Below are 20,879 nucleotides of genomic sequence, written 5' to 3'. Positions count from 1 at the left end.
AAAAAAATCTATTTGTGTTATAAGCAAATCATGATAATCATACACTGTATATTGTATGTTATAATTTAAATAAATCAAAATAATATAGCCAAAAATAATTTATTTTGCAAACTTAAATCAATTAAAAAACAATATTGATTTATTCAATTAATTATTCTTATTATGATACTATTTATTTACATCATTATTTCTAAAAATAATTTATTTTAACTTTATTGAGTTACCATATTAGCCATTTCTCTATAGAACTACGATATATTTTTGCCACTACGTGTTACACAGAGAGTAACCACGCGTGTTATTCTTGAATTTAACAGCATGGTCTATATTAAAAACAAACCCTAACTAAATTGAAAAAAAATTACCAGACAACCATTTAATTTTATTATTGTAGTACATTTTAAAACATGTAAGTTAAAAGTTGTCAGACTTTCCAGAAAATTTTCAAAAATTGAATTAAAAAAAATGTTTTACGTGGGTGATCCTTTCAAACACTTCTCCTATTTACGTTTTTCGTTGCATTTTTGAATTTACATCATCACAATTTCTTTAAAATGATTGTTAAAAAAAAAAATTATAGCAGTTTTAAAATCAAAAATCTATTTTTGAAAAGGCTACTTTTTAGAATATTGTAATTTTTCTAAATTATTAAAATTTAGAAGGTATTTCGAATTTTTAGCAACTAGAATCAATTAGATTTAAATCGAGTCAATTTTAAAAGAATATAATTCCCTGGAAACTAACCCAATTTTTGTTTTTATCGAAATAAATAATTACATTATATTTTAATATAAAAATGTAGATAATGCTGTAAAATTTTTAGTTGGTAAAATGATTTTACAATAAATTTCTGCATTTTAAACATTCAACCAAATATAATAAAATGCTATGGACAAATAACAGATTTAAAAATTTTCAATTTTTCTTTTATACCATATGTAACTAGATATAATTAAAGACGTCTAAAGAGGCCATAATTCAATTATTATTATAAGGAGTATATGAATTTGATGCTGGTGAGAGTATTTAATATATTAAAAAATGAAATAAGGTCCTTAACCTCTCCCATAAACAAAATTCCCGACTACGCTATCCGCTTTATCTAGACTACAACTAGAAGTATTGCTACACTACCAAATTTGTACAGGGTTATCAACAAATCTATAATAAAACATTATGACAATTTCAAAAATATAAAGAGGATCTAGGGAGTACACTCATTTAGTTTGAAAGGCTAATCTTCCGAAAATAACATGTTTTATAATTTATTATTTTAATTTTAAATCAAAATAAAACAGTAACTAATAATTTGCAACATTTAAAATTGTAAATGTTTCCATACAATGAAACTACTTCAAAAACATTTTTGTTTCTTATTAATGTAAACTATATTTGTAATACATCGACGTATGTTTTCATTTTAATATTGACAAAAGAACCACTTTATGTTCATTTCATTATGTTATTGAGAATAAACACAATTGATTCGTAGAATCCCTACCCTGATATCCGTACCCAATAAGACGGCTATGACGATGATAAATATATTCCAAGTAATTCATTCTAAATCAACATCAAAAATTAACAAAAACTGTTTCAGAAAACAGCTAGTTGCATATCTAAAGTAAGCATGGCTTCCAACCTATTTACCCTAAGTAAAACATATTATACAAATATTTGTATTTTTTTAATCCGAGTTCATAGTCCTCCTGAATAAAATTTAGTTATTCTACAGAAACCGCAGGTCTTAAGTAGGTGAATGATTTCAGAACAAACGAAATTGTCATTAAAAATTATTGCAAAGAAAAAATATCAATCGATTTATATCTTATTAAAGAAATTATGTATTTGTGCAGCTAATTAGTTAACTGCATTCATTTTTCAATTTTATATTTACTTTTAAGAATGTTTGTATATTTTTATTTTTTTGTTCATTTCGTGTAATAAATAGAAGATTTTATTAATAAAAACCGTGTTAATTCGAAATTATGGACCACATAAATCATACTGATAGAAGTCGTTAAAATTACATGTTAACCAACTTAAATGATGAAGTTTGTTAAAACTACTACGAGTAAAGCAAAAACGAGTTGATTTTTTAGATTATTTTATATAATTTATACGAACTGATAATTAAACGTTTGTTTAGTAGTTCAAGCGTACCAATATATTTTAATCTATTAAATGCTCATCGAGTGTTAAATAGTTACTTTGACCACTAGCAAGTGACCAATTTTGTCATGTGGAAATTATGAACCAAAACGAATGCACATTACCGCAAACTTTACTAGAAATCAGTTTTAGTTGCACCGGAAAAATAAAGCACAGTGAAATTATTTATCTCTGTATTCTCGGGACATTGTAATTTATAACACGGTACATTACACGCTTAAGAGTTGATATTTTTCTAACATTAACGCTTGAAAATATTACCATTGGGATTGTTTTAATATCGGTAGTCGCGTGTCATTGTGCCGTGACAAAATTTCCACCGAGTTTTACGGTAGTCATTTGAACAAATGTATATAATATATTTTTGTTTACCCAAAAAAAAGTTTGTTCTTTTATTACCGAAAACTTTGTCGATTATCTAAAAAAAACTCGTGTGCATCACTTATGCGAAAAAAAAATTACCCTGTGAAGTTTTAAGAAAGAATAACGGAGGTACTTAATTGGAATCTTGAATCGTACAAATAAGCCGGTGAATTGTTTATTTGTTAAAGTCAACGACATGATATAAATGTCGATGATCTTTAATAGCAATGTTAACATTTCACTGCCGAGTTCAACAAATTGAATTGATATTTTATTTGATTTGATTTAATAGAAAAATATAAATTTTTGGAGGAAATTATAAAAAATTACTGTTAAACTACACTTTTATTAACAATTTATTTTTATAACAGTTGTAAAATTAATACACCATACTTTGATAATGCTATTAAAAAATGTATAGTATTTTTCGTCTAAAAGTACTTACTATAAAAAGTTTTAAGCTGATTAATTTTTCAGAACATCGAGTTTAATGTTGAACATTTTCATAATATTATATAATATGTAATTATATATTAAACTGAATTTTTAATACTGATAACGCCCCTATCCGATGGTTAAAGTAATTTTTATCAATTAGTACGAAAACTTATATTTTATGTATAAAAAGAAACCAAACCAGTAGTTTAAAATCATTTTTCAAAGATCGAAAACTTGAACTTATAAATTATAGTTCCAGTTTTTAAAAATAAATTTATTTTTAAAAAGATTTCTGATATATCTACTGTCGTAAATACAGTAAATATATTATTTTTCAGTCATCTAAATATTTTCAAAATAAATTTAAGGTAAATTTTAATAAATTTTATACATGACTCGTGTAAAACAAATTGTTATACAGATGTGTGTTATACAAAATAATAAAATACAATAGGCATTTTATAAAAAACAATTACGTATTATTATCATAAGATAAAAATAGAATTTGTATAATAATATTATTGTGTAAACATTATTTTATACGCTATTTCATTAGTTTTTGAGTTATTAATTGATTAAGCATTAAGAAAAATAATTTCCTTATAATTTCTATTTTACTGTTTTGTTATAATTCAAAAATATTTAAAGCAGAGTTGGTAAAATAAAAATAATGAAAGATAAATATTTGAGCTTAGTGAGAACCTGATGTTGTGGTTCTATCGGGGTCGTATGGTTCGAGGGTTTAGAACAATAAAGACAAGTAGATATGAAGAAATAAAAGCATGTCCTCTTTCTTGAGGAATATGAGCTAATAAACTTGTAAACACCTTTAATAGGACACTGAGGTAACGGGGCGGTAATCCGACCCTCGAATACCCAGTCGAAGTGTCTATTAATATAATCAGATACACATTAGGTTTTTAAACTCTTTTTAGGCACGGGGCGGTAATCCGACCCTCGAGACCCTGTAATGTGTATATGTAGCAGGTGTGAACAAACTAGCAAAATAGCTCTTGATATTAAAAGGAGATTATAGATCTATTGCTTTATCGTTCTTTACTCAGATTATTAACTTTAAATAAATGGAATAATATAAATTGACTTACCTTCGTATTTTGTAATGTCCAAGAAGATAAATGAAGTATTTACCAGAAATGCCAATTTTTACTCAATNTGTAATGTCCAAGAAGATAAATGAAGTATTTACCAGAAGTGCCAATTTTTACTCAATATTATTTATTTATGGTAATAATGTCTTTATAGACCAAAATAAGTTTTAAACACAAATAAAGTAAACAAAATAAAATAACTCAAACGGCAGCACGGGGCCGTGATCAAAATGTAATAGCAAGAGTAGTTTGCAGGAAAGAACTAGCTTACTGGAGCTGTGGCTCTGGCCTTAGCCGTAGCCGTGGCTCTGTCTCTCTCTCTCTGTCTTTTTCAATGGATATCAGTACTTTTTATAGTACTAAAAAGGTACCCCNTTGAAGAGGTACCCCCATATCCAGGGATATTGCCGTTTGTGTTATTCATGATTATATTTTATTGTTTTAAAGTATACATTACATGATAATTATATTGATAGCATAGTTAACAATAGATGAGTTGACATATATGTATATAATAAGAAATTGTGTTGAACATTGTATTTGTTATGACAGATAAATTATTNCAGAAATTGTTTTGAACATTGTATTTGTTATGACAGATAAATTATTTGTTTGTTTACAAGTTATTTAAAATACAGATTATACTTTCTTCATTGATAATTGTGAGATGCGTAATGCAAAGTATTAAGCATATCACGACAGTTTAAAAGTTACCAATGTATAGATATAGTTAACGTTAACATTTTTAAAAAACTACTCTTTCCTTACTTAAATGACTTAATTTAATAAATCGCTATCTACCGAAAGGGAATGAATTTATTTTTATAATTACTTTAAAATTACTACAGAAAATATACCATATTCTAGACAGCTTTTCTCGCTAGCGAATCTGTCATTTTAAATATGCACTTATTGTTTTCAAATATATGAGTTAATGAACTTGAAAAGATTTATTTTTTTCAAGGTTGAGAGTTTATTTTTGAAATCGGTTTTTTTGTTTTATACTGTTTGTAATCGATTTCAAAACAATTTTTTTATAAATAATATTTTCTGACTTGTTGTTGCTTTTCAAATAACCGATTCAGTTGTTATTTAATCATAAAAATCTTGTTTATTATGCATGTATTAAATCTCTGAAAAATAAAATATGGTATTTTTACATAACTAAGATAACATAATGTAACCCCTGGAAATTAGACTGTAATTTAATCACAGATATATGCGAGTTTAATATTGTAGAGTTTATGTAATAATATTATGTATTAATAATATACATATCAACACACATACACACGCACATATATATATATAAATAAATTATCTATCATTTTTTCTAACTAATATACATGATAACTAAGCATAACAGGTTATCGTTACAATTTTAGAATTTTGGCTATTTTGATAACAATCATCTATGGCAATTTTATAAGCTGCAACGCGATGTTGACATCTTAAAAATCTATGACAAATGTAATAGTCAACGGTTATTGAGTAGAAACTCGATGTCTTATATTGCATTTGTTCTTTTTCCCTATAGATTTGTTTGACCATCCGTTCATTTTGTTGCTTTTGAAAAAAAAACTATTACCATAAAATTTTTTAAGTTCTTCTAGAAGAATTTCTGATTTTGATCTTAATATTTTTTTTCTTCATTGTAAAATTGTTAATATTTCACAATGAAGTACAGTTATCTAGAAAGTGATATCTTTATTGGTAAGTCATACTAATTTTTGCACAATCATACAATAGTATAATTAATTAATTTTTAGATGAAAAATACATTATTACAATGGAGTGTGAAGTTGTTGAAAGTAACTTAGGCTCATTTATAATTCCGTAAGTACAATAATTATTTTGTAGTCAATAGAAAAATTAATAAATAATAAAATGGAATTAAAAAATTTCAATTAAGTTTCCAATGAGGTTTAAATTTTTTTGAATAAAACTCTCTTTTTAACAAGCATTCATTTTTCAAGCCTATTTTGTTGTAATGAAAAAAATGCAAGTCTTATTAAAAAAAATGAAATACTTTAACAGCTATATTTAGTATTTTAATAACTCCTATAAATCTGAAATAGACAATTTTTAAATTGATAAATTTAAAATAAACGGTACTATATGTTTTTCTATAGTATCGTTGTTTTACTTGAATAATAAATATTTTCGTTAAACATTTAGCATATAATGAAATAATATTACAAAAAATGTTTTTAATAATAAAACAATTACTCTATTTGTGCTAAATTTATAATATTATGAAAATAAAATTACTAAATATTTGCTAGTTATTAAATGAAAAAAAAACGCATCATACATTATATAATAAGAATTCATTACATAAATATGATGTGACCACAACATTTTACAAACTCTTTGCAAACATTTTTTTATATTTTTAGCGACGATCATATGGTGAAAAGTTCGCTCTCTGAAACTATATTATCCAACTCGATTCGTGAAGAAAAACCAATGTTGGTTAATAAATTCGATCCTATTGACTATAAGAACAAAAATATCCATCCACGGGTAAAAAAAACACACCCAACAACTCAGCTGGACTCATTCGAATTGAAATCTAAAGTTTTTGTAAAAGATGTAGCATTGCAAACCGATAGAAAACAAGTATCTAGTAACGATAATATAAAGATTAATACTATAGGTATTCAAAATGGTGCGACATTCAAACATGACCCACCTACTTTAAACTATACATGCAAAGTTTGTGGAAAATATTTCAAACGGCTATGTATTTTGAAATTTCACGAAAAGATTCATTTTAAGGATGAATTTTATAAATGCGACAAGTGTCGCAAATCGTTCATGGACCAATCAGCCCTGAAGGAACACAAAAAAATGCACAAAAAGTCGTTTAAGTGTAATATTTGTAATAGATCATTTACACGGTTGAAATATCTACAGACACACACTAGGGTCCACGTTACTGAAATCTTACATCATTGTAATGTTTGTAACAAGACTTTCATGAGGCGCGAACATTTACAGATGCACATAAGAGTACACTCAGATAACAAGCCTCGCACTTGTTCCATCTGTAACAAACGGTTTGGCACTTCTCAAAAGTATAAACTACATATTTTAATTCATAATGAGCAATCATAATACGTTTGACTAATTTTTATTAATCCTTTTTATAATTTGTTTATATTATCATGCATTACTTCAAATCGTTATGTCATTTACCATAAATTATCACACTTCTACTTAATTGTAAAATATAACTTAATATGTCTAATTAAACTTCGTGAAAATATTAATTATGTTCCTTATACAATAAATAAACAATAATTTTATAAAAAAAATCAAAATTTGGTCACTTTCTTGCATAATTTCTTTCAACACACGCGTAATACTATTTAATTAAATTAAAATTATATTAGTTTATATTTTAGTATTTAAATTTCAAACTAATGTTTTTTGAATTTGGCAATATTCCAATAATTTGGAATGAAAATAGTATTATTATTATTCCGGCTGTAAAATATCGAAAAAACAGTACTTTACCAACTAAAACTGATATTATTTTTAAATTGTATCATTATACCAATATAAAAGGAAAAGAAATCTGATGAATATTTGCTATACGACAAATGTGCAGCACGAATAAAATAAAGTTTTTATGTAAAATTTTCAGTTCATATCCAATATTATGTTATTCATAATAGTTTTTAATTATCTTTAAAATAAGTTTTCCCATAAAAAAAATTGAATTTTTGTAAAATCAAATTCATTTCAAATCATTTATTTTAATAAAATTTTCGTTGAAGTGAATATATATTAAGATAGTATAGATGAACTTTATTAGTATATAATATACGTGTAAGGATTAATATCAAATTACATATAATATTTATTATACGATTAAATTTTTTAAATAATTAAAATTATGGATTAATGACCTTATAACAAATTATAGGTAATCTTCGACTGAAAAAATTTTTTAAATTTTATTGTTCAATCAAAAAATTGTTTTAAGCAATTGTTAAAAATTTAAATTTTTTAGTTACAAAACGAAGAGGGCATAAAAAAATCTTTTATCAAATAGTCTTAAGTCATATGATAACTGTTATCTCATGAATACGTAAAAATTTAAATATGTTTTAATATTTGATAAATTATCTGATAAAACAAGCACATATATACTTGTAAAAAACTTGGTATCCATGACTTGCTTCGCTTTTATTATGCATTTATTCCTTCTAATAGGACGAAAATAAAAAATTTCAAGAATATCATTCGAAATACGGAGACTTAAGTCATAAATGTGTATTTTATATACCATAGTATTCCAGGATGAGTACATTTATGATTTTTTAAGAAGTATACTTCACTTTTATATGCAATGGTTTTTTAATTCAGTGACAAATCACTAAGATGAGGAAAAAAAATTATTTTATCATACACGCAATACATCATATAAAAGCTGTTTAATTGTTTAAAAGCTATTGGGTTTCTTTTATATATTATAAACAGTAACTACTGATAAATGTAAAATATTTTCACATATAAATTAGATATTGAATGATAGTTACTAATATTGCGATATTATAATTTTACTTCGAATTTTATAAAAAATCGTTTAGTATTTATGGAATTGTGTAAATAAAATCTTAATATGATAAACTACTGTAATTCTTCAAAGTCAAATTTCACGTCTTTACATAAATTGTGAAAGCGATTTAATTAAATGAACTATACTACAAGATCAAATTTCGATAATAATTGCCTCATTGAAAGAATCTTAAAATATTACAATTTGTATAATCGAATGAAAGATAATAGGGTCGTAGCGGTGAAGATTTTCTAAGAGCGTATTCAAATTAATTGACCTATCTGAATAATACAAATATTTTTTTTACCAACTGAAATAACTATATTAATGAGAGGACACAAGCAATACTAATTATCTCTAGTAATTAATACGATGATAATACATACAAAAATATAAGAACGGCGGTTTCTTAAATTTACAAAAAGATAATTATACAACAATTGTGCCCGTGCGCGTTTAAGCAACTTCATCTGGCATTCCAATCCAATAATAGATATCAACAAATAGTAATGCTGAAGAACTAAGTCTCCATACAAGAACAACTTCGACCAATTGTTAAATATCTGTTTACACTCTCCATTGCGTACATTTTTTGATCTATAACGAAAAAATAAATGCAAAGATTCCGAAAATATTTTTGATATTCTCATATTCGAGAAGTATGTATTTATTTAATATGTATAAATTTTGTTTTAATTTTTATTTTAGTACCTATAATATATCCTTAGAAGAATTATCGCTATCGACTAATAACTTATTGGCATTCAAAACTCTAGCAGAACGTCTAATAGAGTGTACTTTGGACAACTTATTTTCAGAATTTAATTCATTTACGTCAACTGATAACATAGACTGTGTATGACTTTCAAACTTTGGAGGACGTTTGTTTAACAACTGCTGAGTGCCGGTATTATTCGAGTCGATTTTTTTCAGGTGTTGATTATGTTTTGTTTGATTTATTTTCATCGCTTCCACCAAAGCCAGTGTTTCGTTTTCATTCATTGTGATTAATTTAGGATTCATCTTTATCCATTCACTGTTTAATATTTTATCCGTAGTCCAACGTTTTTTAGCTTCTGGTTGCAGCATATTATAAACACAAGTTTTTGCTTCCTGACTAATCATTTGCTCTACACTGGATCGATAATGCCATTCACGCTTAACCTTAAATTGCACATACTAGAAGAATGGCATGCCAGTCAAAATGGAGAATAAAAATAAAGTTACTTGTTGTTTGTACATTAGTTTCACATTCGAATCGTTAAATGGCATTTTTTTATTTATCATTACGTAAAGTACAACCCCTAAAGACCAAATGTCTGAAGCTTTCCCATCGTACGGTCGTGTGTTTAACACTTCTGGCGGAGCGTATGCGATGGAACAACAATAAGTATTGCAATTTAACCTTTTTGACCTGTTTACAAATCTCGAAAAACCAAAATCAGCTAATTTCATAGTAAAATTATTTGTTATGAGAATATTTTCACATTTGATATCCCTATGCACAATGTCCATTGTATGTAAATATTGCAGCGCCAGTACCAATTGTCGGAACCATACTCTAGCTCGATTTTCTTTTAAAGGCCCTTCTTTAATTACGTACTGCAAAAGCTCACCTTTGAAAACAACATAGATGTCAATTATAGTGGACATTGAAAATAATTTATACCTACACCTATTAGTACCTTTTCCTGCATAGGCCATAAAAATAAAAAGCACCGCTTTTCTCTGCAATATACTGTGTGTGTATATAATATATGGATGATTAATTTTTCGTAGTATATCTAGTTCACGCGGTAAAAATTTTGTAACATAATCTTTACTCGTCTGGTGTGTATCAATTATTTTCACAACTAAATCTTGCTCAGAATTTTCAGTTATATATTTAGAATGACGAACTTCTCCATAACTCCCATTTGATATGTGATCTAAAATAATATAACCCTCTCGTCTTAAAGCATTAGTTGTGGACGTTTTATAACCTGTTTCTAAAGTTTTGTTGTAAAATAAAAATACCATCGACTATATTTTTATGTGTTTACAAAAGGAAAAAGTATTCAGTATTTATTTGTATCGGTAACTCAGTGAATAGATTTTCCCTGGGTTATGTAATTTCAAAAAAAAGTTTAATTTTAACTATAGTTTTATTTAAATTACTTTTGGCCAATAACTATTATTTTTAAACCTTTGATATTACATATTATAACATCAAAAATACGAGGATAATAATAGGATCACTATAACAGTTACTTTATACTAAGTCGCCATTACTCAATCCAGGAGGTTTTGAATAATATAAGTACACTGACACTAACGTAAATGTAGCATCCAACACTCATTTTAATTCATATTTCAAAGTTAAACATTAAGTAAAAAATTCATACTTAGTTTTAAAAAACCAGCACAGTGGGGCGCGGCATAGTAGGGACGTTGCATAGTTGAGTCCAGTATAGATTTAATCTGTCATATGTCTTATGAACCTTATTTTATGTTGATTAAATTATATAATACTCATGAAAGACAGTGTATTCTCCTTGTAAGATATTTTAAAATAAAATAAATAAAACCCAGAATTTTAACACAAAAATAGCATACTTTTGAATATGGTAGCCATTTGCGCATAAAAGATAGGTCGCCATCGGGACAAATTTTTTTCTTTAATTATATAGTACATGACATAAGTGTTAGATTTTCAAAAAAAAAATAATATCAAATGAAAGGAAATTACCTATGCTTTCATTATAAAAAAATATTATTTTGATTTGTTAATATTTGAAAAAGTTATGGCAGTTTTAAGTACAAAAAACATGCCGATACAAGGTGATTTTTATCGCACACATTACATTTTTTTTTAAATTTAGACAGCGATTTGCACATAGAAGATAAGGTGTCGGGACAATTTTTTTTTTTCATTTTATAGTATATAACATAACCTTTAATTTTATATATGTTTAAAGGACGCAGTATTTCCGGAATACTTACAAAAGTTAAGTTGATAAAGTTCTATTTTTTTTTAGAATGTTTCAAGTTTTGAACGCCCCCTATATATGAGAAAATTGTCAAATGTTAAAAAAAAGTATGTCAAATGAAAGATGTACTTACAATGTATTTAGAAAAAAAAATGTGTGCTGATAATTACATTTTTCGAAAAGTTATAGCACTTATAAGTTGAAAATTTAAAATCGAAAATTTTAACACAAAATTAGCGTTTTTTTAACTACGGCAGCTGTTTAAATGTAGAAGATAAAGTGTCGGGACAAATTTTTTTTTTCATTTTATAGTATATAAAATAAGCTTTAATTTGATATATGTTTAAAGGACACAGTATTTCCAGAACATTTTTAAAAATTAAGTTGAAAAAGTTAGTTTTTATAAAAAGTTGCTATTTTAAATCCTCCCCAATGAACAGGCTATGTGTTAGATTTTCAAAAAAACCCAGCACAGGGGGGTCGCAGCTCAGTTGTGACGTGGCATAGATGGGTCAAGTATAATGATATCTGACAGTGATTAAAATCACTATCAAAAAGAAACGCTTCGATGCAAATCTTTAGATAGTGTTTAATTTTAAAAAATTGGTGTATTATTCCAAAAGCTACATGATCTGCTAGTTCCTTATTAATATCTTGATTCAGATAAAGTACGTCGAACAAAAAAGAGATTATTAAAAAATATTATTTCTCATAAAAAAATTGTATTGATCCATACACTTTTCAATAAGTTATAGCATTATAATATTAAAAATGTAAAAAATAAAATCGAGAATTTTCACACAATAATAGCATTCGATAGCCATTTTCACCGTGAAGACCAAATAAAGTCCGAAATTTTTTTTTTACATAATAAAGTAGATTACATTAGCTTTAATTTAAGATATATATAAAAGTGTCAGACCTTCCGGAACACTATCAAAATTTAAGTTGAAAAAGTTGTAATTTTGAATCCCCTCTGTAGGTAGGTAAAAAGTCAGATCTATAAAAAAAATATGTCAAATAATAGGTAAAAACATCAAGCATTTAAAAAAAAAAATTATATTGATTTGATTATTTTTAAAAAAGTTATGGTAGTTTTAAATCAAAAATATTGAAAAAATTTCGAAAATTAGCGATTTTTTAATTTGTAATTTTTTTGTTGATTTCCCCCATTTACGGGTAACGAGGGAAATTGTTTCTATTTTTGAGGGTAATGTCTTCTACTAGATACAATTTGCGATCTTTTGACGTATTGTTGAAAGAAATCGGTCCAATGAGAGCTGAGAAAAAGTGGTAACAGACACAAAAAAAACTAACAACTGTTTTGGTCGTTAGTTACCATAATCGAATCTTTGTTCGTTAACTAGCCATTAACGAATTGTACATATTTCTATGGTGTTATTTGGTCATATTTAAATGTGGTGTTAATAGTAAACGCCTGAAAAGACTAAAATGACAGTTCGATTGTTATTCTCCATTTAATTTATAAAACAAACATTTTGAGACTAATTTTCGTGGTTGTGGTTGGAAAAAGATACGAATATAAATTACGAATTAATTATCACTCTAATCAATAGCAATTCTAATCGTCAAGTTTAATAAATTAAGTTCAATAAAATAAAACACCGATATTTGAAAACTATGTTTATTAAGATTAATTCTAAATAACACACATGTTATCCAGATATTATACTTGTCGGTAATCTTGTCAATCACAGACTGACGGTGAAACTTCGACCGTGTTATTGTTCAATCTAAACCTAATTGTTTTCCCTAAATATTTAAAAAATTTTTTGATCCCATAAAATCACTTCACTAATAAAACCATTGGTTTGAAAATTGATAAAATACTAGTTACGCCCTCTCTTGGCTCATAGTGTTTCTCTCACTTCTCTGGTTGGGATACTTGTAGGCGCCACTGCTTCTCGATTTATTATATATCCTTCTAAAAGATATCAAATTGACTCAAATATTATAATATCAATATTATATATTATTACAAATTTATTATTACAAATTCATATCTATTACTATAACAAATACAGAATGATCTATTTATCATAACCTCAACTATTTACAATATAAAATAACCCGCTAAGTGAAGACGTGACATAATTGGGACAAGTATAGATGATATCTAACAGTGATTAACATCACTATAATAAAAACGGTTCAATGCGAATCTGTTAAATTTCTGTTTAAGAATGGCAATTTATACAAACTAACTTTTTAATTGATATAGTAACGAACTATGTAGACGTTCTGGAACATTTTCTATAAATTGAAATGAAAAAAATTGATATGCAAAGGTCATATATAATACAGAATGATCGGTTTATCTAATCCACTTGATTACTCTCAAAATAAATACAATATTAAAAAAAAATATGTATGTTGTCCAAGAAATAAATTAAGTTGACGTCCTTACAAAGCATTAGGTATGAACCGAAAAAGTACTTCATTCATAAATCAAAAAACATATTATTACAACTCAGTAAAATTTTTATGATCATACAAAAAAATTTTAACATTATATTTGATAGGCAAAGTCAACAATATTCAGTTTTAAGTATTATTCTTACACAATATTAAGTTTACTTAGTTGTTACAAGTTATTTTTACTTAAACTTAAGTATTAAATGAAACAATTCTTTAATAATATATACACTTTTAGTTTAAAATATATAGTATGCTAACTGATTTAAATAGTTCCAGCTTAATTTTAAATTCCAGATACGTGTCAACTATGTATTGGTTATTCAACATATTCACATTAATACTGGTAATAATATACAAAAATAAAATTATGAAATTATTACAACCATTAATTACAATATTACAATTATATTTCTAATTTAAATTTTTGATTGATTACAAAGTATGAGAAGTTTATTAATTTTTTTTTAATAATATTTTTCCTTATATTAGTCAAATAATTTCTTAATTTTAGCTTCGATGCGAAGCGGAGAAGGTATTAATTTTACTATGATGTGTTTTTTTTTTTTTTTTATGTCTGTTGCCACTTTTTCTCAGCTCTCACTGGACCGATTTCTTTCAAAAATACGTCAAAAGATCACAAATCGTATCTAGTTGAAGACATTACCCTTAAAAATTGAAAAAAATTCCCTCGTTCCCCGCAAATGGGGGAAATATCCAAAAAAATTACAAATTTAAAAATCGCTAATTTTCGAAATTTTTTCACTTTTTTTTCTTAAAACTTCCATAACTTTTTGAAAAATCAACAAATCAACATAATTTTTTTTTATACTAAAACCTTAGATATTTACCTTTCATTTGATATCATTTTTTTGAAAATCTATCACTTAACCTGCTCATTGGGGGGGATTTAAAATGGCAACTTTTTTACAAAAATTAATTTTTTCAACTTAATTTTTGAAAATGTTCCGGAAAGACTGCGTCCTTTAAACATATATCAAATTAAAGCTTATTTTATGTACTACAAAATGAAAAAAAAAAATTTGTCCCGACACTTTTTTTTCTACATTTAAACGGCTGCCGTAGTTAAAAAAACACTATTTTTGTGTTAAAATTTTCGATTTTCGATTTTAAATTTTCAACTTAAAAATGCTATAACTTTTTGAAAAATGTATATATCAGCACAAATTTTTTTTTTCTAAATACATTATAAGTACATCTTTCATTTGACATACTTTTTATTAAAATTGGACAATTTCCCCTTATATAGGGGGAGGATTTAAAATGGTAACTTTTTTACAAAAATTAATTTTTTCAACTTAATTTTTGAAAATGTTCCGGAAATACTGCGTCCTTCAAACATATATCAAATTAAAGCTTATTTTATGTACTACAAAATGAAAAAAAAAAATTTGTCCCGACACTTTTTTTTCTACATTTAAACGGCTGCCGTAGTTAAAAAAACACTATTTTTGTGTTAAAATTTTCGATTTTCGATTTTAAATTTTCAACTTAAAAATGCTATAACTTTTTGAAAAATGTATATATCAGCACAAATTTTTTTTTTCTAAATACATTATAAGTACATCTTTCATTTGACATACTTTTTATTAAAATTGGACAATTTCCCCTTATATAGGGGGCGTTCAAAACTTAAAATATTGTAAAAAACATAGATCTTTTTCAACTGAACTTTTGAAAATGTTCCGGAAATACTGCGTCCTTCAAACATATATCAAATTAAATCTCATTTTATGTACTATAAAATTAAAAAAAAAAATTTGTCCCGACACTTTTTTTTCTACATTTAAACGGCTGCCGTAGTTAAAAAAACACTATTTTTGTGTTAAAATTTTCGATTTTCGATTTTAAATTTTCAACTTAAAAATGCTATAACTTTTTGAAAAATGTATATATCAGCACAAATTTTTTTTTTCTAAATACATTATAAGTACATCTTTCATTTGACATACTTTTTATTAAAATTGGACAATTTCCCCTTATATAGGGGGCGTTAAAAACTTGAAATATTGTAAAAAACATAGATCTTTTTCAACTTAACTTTTGAAAATGTTCCGGGAATACTGTGTCCTTTAGACATATATCAAATCAAAGGTTATGTTATATACTATCAAATGAAAAAAAAAAATTTGTCCCGACATCTTATCTTCTATGTGCAAATGGCTGTAGAAAATTTAAAAAAAAAATGTAATGTTTGCGATAAAAATTACCTTTTATCGGGATGTTTTTTGTACTTAAAACTGCCATAACTTTTTCAAAAATGAACAAATAAAAATAATATTTTTTTGTATTGAAACCTTAGATATTTCCCTTTCATTTGATATAATTTTTTTTGAAAATCTAACACTTATTCTGCTCACTGGGAGGATTTAAAATAGTAACTTTTTTACAAAAAATAACTTTTTCAACTTAATTTTTGAAAATGTTCCGGAAATACTGCGTCCTTTAAACATATATAAAATTAAAGCTTATTTTATGTACTATAAAATGAAAAAAAAAAATTTGTCCCGACGATCTATCTTCTATACGCAAATGGCTACCATATTGAAAAATATACTATTTTTGTATGATAATTATGGGTTTTGTATTTTATTTTAATAGAAGTTGATGTTGCTTTTGCAATTATCCATCAATTTTTTAAAATTAAACACTATCTACAGATTTGCATCGAAGCGTTTCTTATGATAGTGATTTTAATCACTGTCAGATTAAATCTATACTGTGTCCAACTATGCCGCGACCCCACTGTGCTACCGTTTTTTTTATTATATTAAATGACCTTCATTGGTGAGGTTATTGGCCAAATGAATTAATATTTACATTAGTTACGTATAATTAATTAATACAAATCATTTATTTATAAATAGTACCATAAAATTATAAATATTTAAAGTAAAATTAAACAAAACAGTACATTTCTACACTATCGAAAAAATTAATAAATATTTATTTCTTTATTCTTATATAGAAACTATAATTCTAAGGCATTAATAAATTTATGATAATGTTTAAAATTGTAATAAGTATAATGGAAAATAGTTTGCATTTCATAATAAGATTTGAAATTTAAATTATTCAAATCCAATCGTGCATAACGTTCTCTCTAAAAGCTACTGCTTGTGCCAGAAAGGACGGGAAAACTTACATAGGCTAGCTCATTGAAATTGATAAAACTCTACGAAAGGCACGACGTGGTACTAATCTAGGAAAGCCGTCATTGTAAATTTAAACATTCTAAAAATTTTCAGATTATTCAAACATATGCTGATGATAACAACGAAAATTGTACTTTAAAACAATCAAAATTGGCATTACAAAAGTGCATGGTGTTGTATGATATTTCAATTGAAAATGAAAATAGTAATTGTATACATAATTTTATGTTTAATAATAGAATAAATATCCAATTACAATATTTTATATATTAATAAAATACCATCTATTGCTTTTTTACTTAAAAACTATTGTAATAGTATTACTCATGGTGCGTATTAGGATTTATATTCAATTGGTAATAAATTTAATTTTACAATTTTGTAGTATTAGAAGCTAAATTGGAAAAATTATCATGCTTACTTCTTAAAATGAAGAACAAAAAAGAAGCTATAAAATTAACAAGATTAGAAATAATCAAAGTTGCCTGTAAAAATAGACTTAGTAACATTAATTATGAAAAATGCACATCTTTGATGAATGAATGTAGTCACAGATTTTTTGATATAATAATAAATTATGCTAATTATGACTACGATGAAATATTATTGAATACAATTGGTAATATAACAAATAAAGAAGGCAAATTATTACAGATATGTGAAAAAAAAGTAATTATTAAATATGTTTTATTATGGATTTTGAACCCCATGCTTTTGATTCAAAATGTTAATTTCACAAAAGGTTAAAAAAAATAATAAAAAATAATTCTGAATGAGATTAGAGTTAAATTAATACTTCCAAATATTCAGAAAATGAATGAATTGGCACAAATATTATTGAGAAAAATTATAAAACATATTTTCCAAAATATAAATATTAAACATGAGTGTCAAAATTTCTATTAATAATAATTTTAAAGTTTTTGTCATTTCAATTTTCAACATTTTCATTTTCTATATGTCTACTAGGTTTTTTTCAATAATTTAAATAATAATTTTTAAATATTTTTATTAATATTTTAACACAAAAATCAATTGTAATACCAGTATTTCAATAAAAACGACCCAAACTCATGATGACAACTATTTTTGACTATACAATTTCATAATACTTGAAAGTATTAAATGCAAACTTCTAATTATTTACATATATATATATATATATATGTAATTAAAAAATCTTTATAAATACTTTTATGTTTAAATTACTTAGACTTATTTATATAAAACTATTATTATTATTATTCTTTTAGAAATTATAAATGATTTTATTTTTTCTTCTGATATTTTAATATTTCGATGTTATTTAAAAAGACAGTACTCGAGAATATTACATTTTAATTCATAAATTTAAAAACATTTTAAATATGGTACTTATATTTTTTATGAATGAATAAACGTTAATCATAACTATAATTTGGAAATAACTCTTTGAGAAACCTGATTCATACATATTTTATAATAATGTTGTAATTTAGGTTGATCTAACTAAAGAGGAAATGGATATTGATACATTATTTGATAAACGTTCAAAGCTAAGTAAATGTTTGTACGAAAATTTTCATTTGCGATCATACGATGTATATGAAGGTAAAGTAATATTAATAATAATATTTTATTAGGTTCCAAATGAATAACCAATTCCAGTAAACCTCAATATTTTTTAAAAATTACACTAACAATGACGTAACCAGAGATTATAACACATAAATTAAATATATTGAAGTAAAAAATTTTGCATGGCATAGTATTTACTAGAGATGTGCAACGATACCGATAATTCAATACGATATTAATATTGTAATTATATATATACATATCGTGATTTCTAAATTAATATTTTAAGAAATATATTTAATTAGATCAATCTTAGCTATAGTAAATTTTATTGTGTGTGCTGTGTAATGGTAGCTCAGCTGATAACGTTTGGTGCACGTTAATGGGAAAATGTACATTTGTATAACACCTATCTTAAAGTTATTTTTAAACATTGTATTTTTTTTAATATAAATTTAGATAAATTAATACGAGTTTTTTTTGTATTCAATATTTTTGATTAATATTATTATTGCCTGAATTTAGATTTGATTCAAGATATTTCAAATTATATATGTTTAATATTAAAATTAAAAAACAAAAAACAAGCCAAACAGGATGTACAAAAGGGAATATTTAATATTATATTTCAAATAAAACAATTGAAAGAAAACGTTAAAGGCAATGACCTTATCAGTTGTAAAATGCAAATAGAAAAATGTGTCAAGCTTTTTAGGAAGGATTTATTGGGTATTCATAAATTTTATTCTCGACCTATGAATTATTTTGTAGATGAACTAGGTGATATCATTAACTCACGAGAAGAAAAAGTTTTGATCTGCCATCAATAAAAACTTTAAATAAAAAATTAACAGGGATCTTATTAATTTACCGTAAATAAATTATAACTTTTAAAACCAGAAAAATTTTTTTTTTTTTTTAAGGGAATTCTATAAAATACTATTGAATGTAAATGTTGTACACTAATACATATTAAGATGAAACGATTTAAAATTCTACGTCGCAATAGGTTAGAAAAATTGTGTTACTGTAAAAATGTACAGATATGAATCTGTAGATATTGTTTAATTTTTAAAAGGAATTGTTGGATTATTCAAAAAACATCATCAACTTCTATTTCCTTATATACTGAACCTCTGCAAAAGTGTATATATGTATAAGTGTATAACTTTACTAAATGATTATAACGTTTTACATCGCATTCTTTTATACTATAATTACAATCTTTTTAATTATAGACATGAGTATGTGTTGAAGAAAAATGAATTTAAAAATGAATCTATACGTTTTAAGTTCTTTTCGACTTGTTACGTAATTGTGATTTTATAAAAGCTTTCTTTTTTTACATTATTTTATTTATAGCTCTTTTTAGAAAAAAATGTAATGGGTCATTAACGATTTTAGGATAAGTAACGATTAATTTACAAATATTTTATTGCATACATATATGCTGTATTAAAATTTTTGTATCTCAATAAATTTTTTTTGTTGGAAAATCTCGCATAAATTATTTTTAAAAATTTATGGTAAAATTTTAATTGTATCAAAAGTTGGGAGTTAGCAGTAGGGATTGTTCCCCTCTTTATATCATGTATACAAGAATTTATTTTGAAAATAAATTGGTGATAATAAAAAAGTCTTAATATATTAGAAATGACATGAGTTATGTTTAAATTTCATTATATTTAGAGTAAATATTCACAAGAAGCAATGCTTTTAATCTAATACCTAAATAAGTTATAGTAATACAGACTACAAACTATATTGATCCATACATCTTTCAAAAAGTTATAGCATTATAAAGTTAAAAATATAAAAAAGAATTTTTTTACAAAAATCGTATTTTTTTTATAAACTTTGATGTCTGTTTTCATCATGAAGATAAAATAAAATCTTAGTAAAACCAATACCTTCTCAGCTTCGCATCGAAGCTAAAAGTGAANATCTTAGTAAAACCAATACCTTCTCAGCTTCGCATCGAAGCTAAAAGTGAAAAAAATGACAAAATTTAGCGATTTTTAAATTTGTATTTTTTTTGGATATTTCCCCCATTTGCGGGGAACGAGGGAATTTTTTTCAATTTTTAAGG

At 25.2% G+C, this 20,879-nt stretch overlaps 3 protein-coding genes and 1 long non-coding RNA gene across 7 annotated transcripts; 2 read left to right on the top strand and 2 right to left on the bottom strand.

The window, feature by feature from the left end:
• The first annotated feature begins 5,457 nt into the window (after positions 1-5,457).
• Positions 5,458-7,373, top strand: LOC126898648 (zinc finger protein 624-like). Of its 2 annotated transcripts, XM_050672911.1 has the most exons (4): positions 5,458-5,552; positions 5,620-5,795; positions 5,852-5,918; positions 6,482-7,373. In XM_050672911.1, the coding sequence occupies exons 2-4, from the start codon at positions 5,759-5,761 to the stop codon at positions 7,200-7,202; spliced, it is 825 nt and encodes a 274-aa protein (XP_050528868.1). In that variant the 5' UTR covers positions 5,458-5,552; positions 5,620-5,758; the 3' UTR covers positions 7,203-7,373. The 2 variants fall into 2 exon arrangements, with proteins under 2 accessions (XP_050528868.1, XP_050528867.1); XM_050672910.1 differs by having other exon boundaries at positions 5,470-5,795.
• A 1,990-nt stretch (positions 7,374-9,363) lies between these two features.
• Positions 9,364-10,671, bottom strand: LOC126898231 (testis-specific serine/threonine-protein kinase 2-like). The gene is made up of 3 exons (XM_050672171.1): positions 10,338-10,671; positions 9,880-10,268; positions 9,364-9,816 (listed from the first exon to the last, which is right to left on the bottom strand). The coding sequence occupies exons 1-3, from the start codon at positions 10,669-10,671 to the stop codon at positions 9,364-9,366; spliced, it is 1,176 nt and encodes a 391-aa protein (XP_050528128.1).
• Positions 10,672-14,288: 3,617 nt separating this feature from the next.
• LOC126898646 (uncharacterized) lies at positions 14,289-19,991 on the top strand. Of its 3 annotated transcripts, none has more exons than XM_050672906.1 (5): positions 14,289-14,403; positions 17,327-17,444; positions 17,619-17,902; positions 18,712-18,823; positions 19,316-19,991. In XM_050672906.1, exons 1-5 carry the CDS (start codon positions 14,311-14,313, stop codon positions 19,618-19,620), a joined length of 912 nt encoding a protein of 303 aa, XP_050528863.1. In that variant the 5' UTR covers positions 14,289-14,310; the 3' UTR covers positions 19,621-19,991. The 3 variants fall into 3 exon arrangements, with proteins under 3 accessions (XP_050528863.1, XP_050528864.1, XP_050528865.1); XM_050672907.1 differs by having other exon boundaries at positions 17,327-17,438; positions 19,316-19,988; XM_050672908.1 differs by lacking the exon at positions 19,316-19,991 and adding an exon at positions 18,856-19,234 and having other exon boundaries at positions 18,712-18,782.
• LOC126898669 (uncharacterized) lies at positions 14,587-15,777 on the bottom strand. Its single transcript, XR_007702338.1, has 2 exons — positions 15,662-15,777; positions 14,587-15,041 (listed from the first exon to the last, which is right to left on the bottom strand). It is a non-coding gene; the product is annotated as an uncharacterized LOC126898669 (long non-coding RNA).
• Positions 19,992-20,879: the final 888 nt, after the last annotated feature.

This window comes from Daktulosphaira vitifoliae, unplaced genomic scaffold (genome assembly GCF_025091365.1).
Source record: "Daktulosphaira vitifoliae isolate Bord-2020 unplaced genomic scaffold, ASM2509136v1 Scaffold_2, whole genome shotgun sequence".
Taxonomy (NCBI): Eukaryota; Metazoa; Arthropoda; class Insecta; order Hemiptera; family Phylloxeridae; genus Daktulosphaira; species Daktulosphaira vitifoliae.
Note: the sequence above shows the minus strand (reverse complement) of the source record. Positions and strands in the feature narration are given on the sequence as shown.

What these genes read in the sequence shown, in the direction of transcription:
- LOC126898648 (XM_050672911.1), top strand. Translation starts at nt 5,759, where the DNA reads ATGAAGTACAGTTATCTAGAAAGTGATATCTTTATTG. An exon ending in AGAAAGTGATATCTTTATTG is followed by an intron (nt 5,796 to 5,851) that starts GTAAGTCATACT and finishes ATTAATTTTTAG; the next exon opens with ATGAAAAATACATTATTACA. An exon ending in TTAGGCTCATTTATAATTCC is followed by an intron (nt 5,919 to 6,481) that starts GTAAGTACAATA and finishes TTATATTTTTAG; the next exon opens with CGACGATCATATGGTGAAAA.
- LOC126898231 (XM_050672171.1), bottom strand. Translation starts at nt 10,671, where the DNA reads ATGGTATTTTTATTTTACAACAAAACTTTAGAAACAGGTTATAAAACG. An exon ending in TATGGCCTATGCAGGAAAAG is followed by an intron (nt 10,269 to 10,337) that starts GTACTAATAGGT and finishes TTGTTTTCAAAG; the next exon opens with GTGAGCTTTTGCAGTACGTA. An exon ending in AACTAATGTACAAACAACAA is followed by an intron (nt 9,817 to 9,879) that starts GTAACTTTATTT and finishes GTGCAATTTAAG; the next exon opens with GTTAAGCGTGAATGGCATTA.
- LOC126898646 (XM_050672906.1), top strand. Translation starts at nt 14,311, where the DNA reads ATGCTAACTGATTTAAATAGTTCCAGCTTAATTTTAAATTCCAGATAC. An exon ending in ACATATTCACATTAATACTG is followed by an intron (nt 14,404 to 17,326) that starts GTAATAATATAC and finishes AAAAATTTTCAG; the next exon opens with ATTATTCAAACATATGCTGA. An exon ending in TACAGATATGTGAAAAAAAA is followed by an intron (nt 17,903 to 18,711) that starts GTAATTATTAAA and finishes GTTGTAATTTAG; the next exon opens with GTTGATCTAACTAAAGAGGA.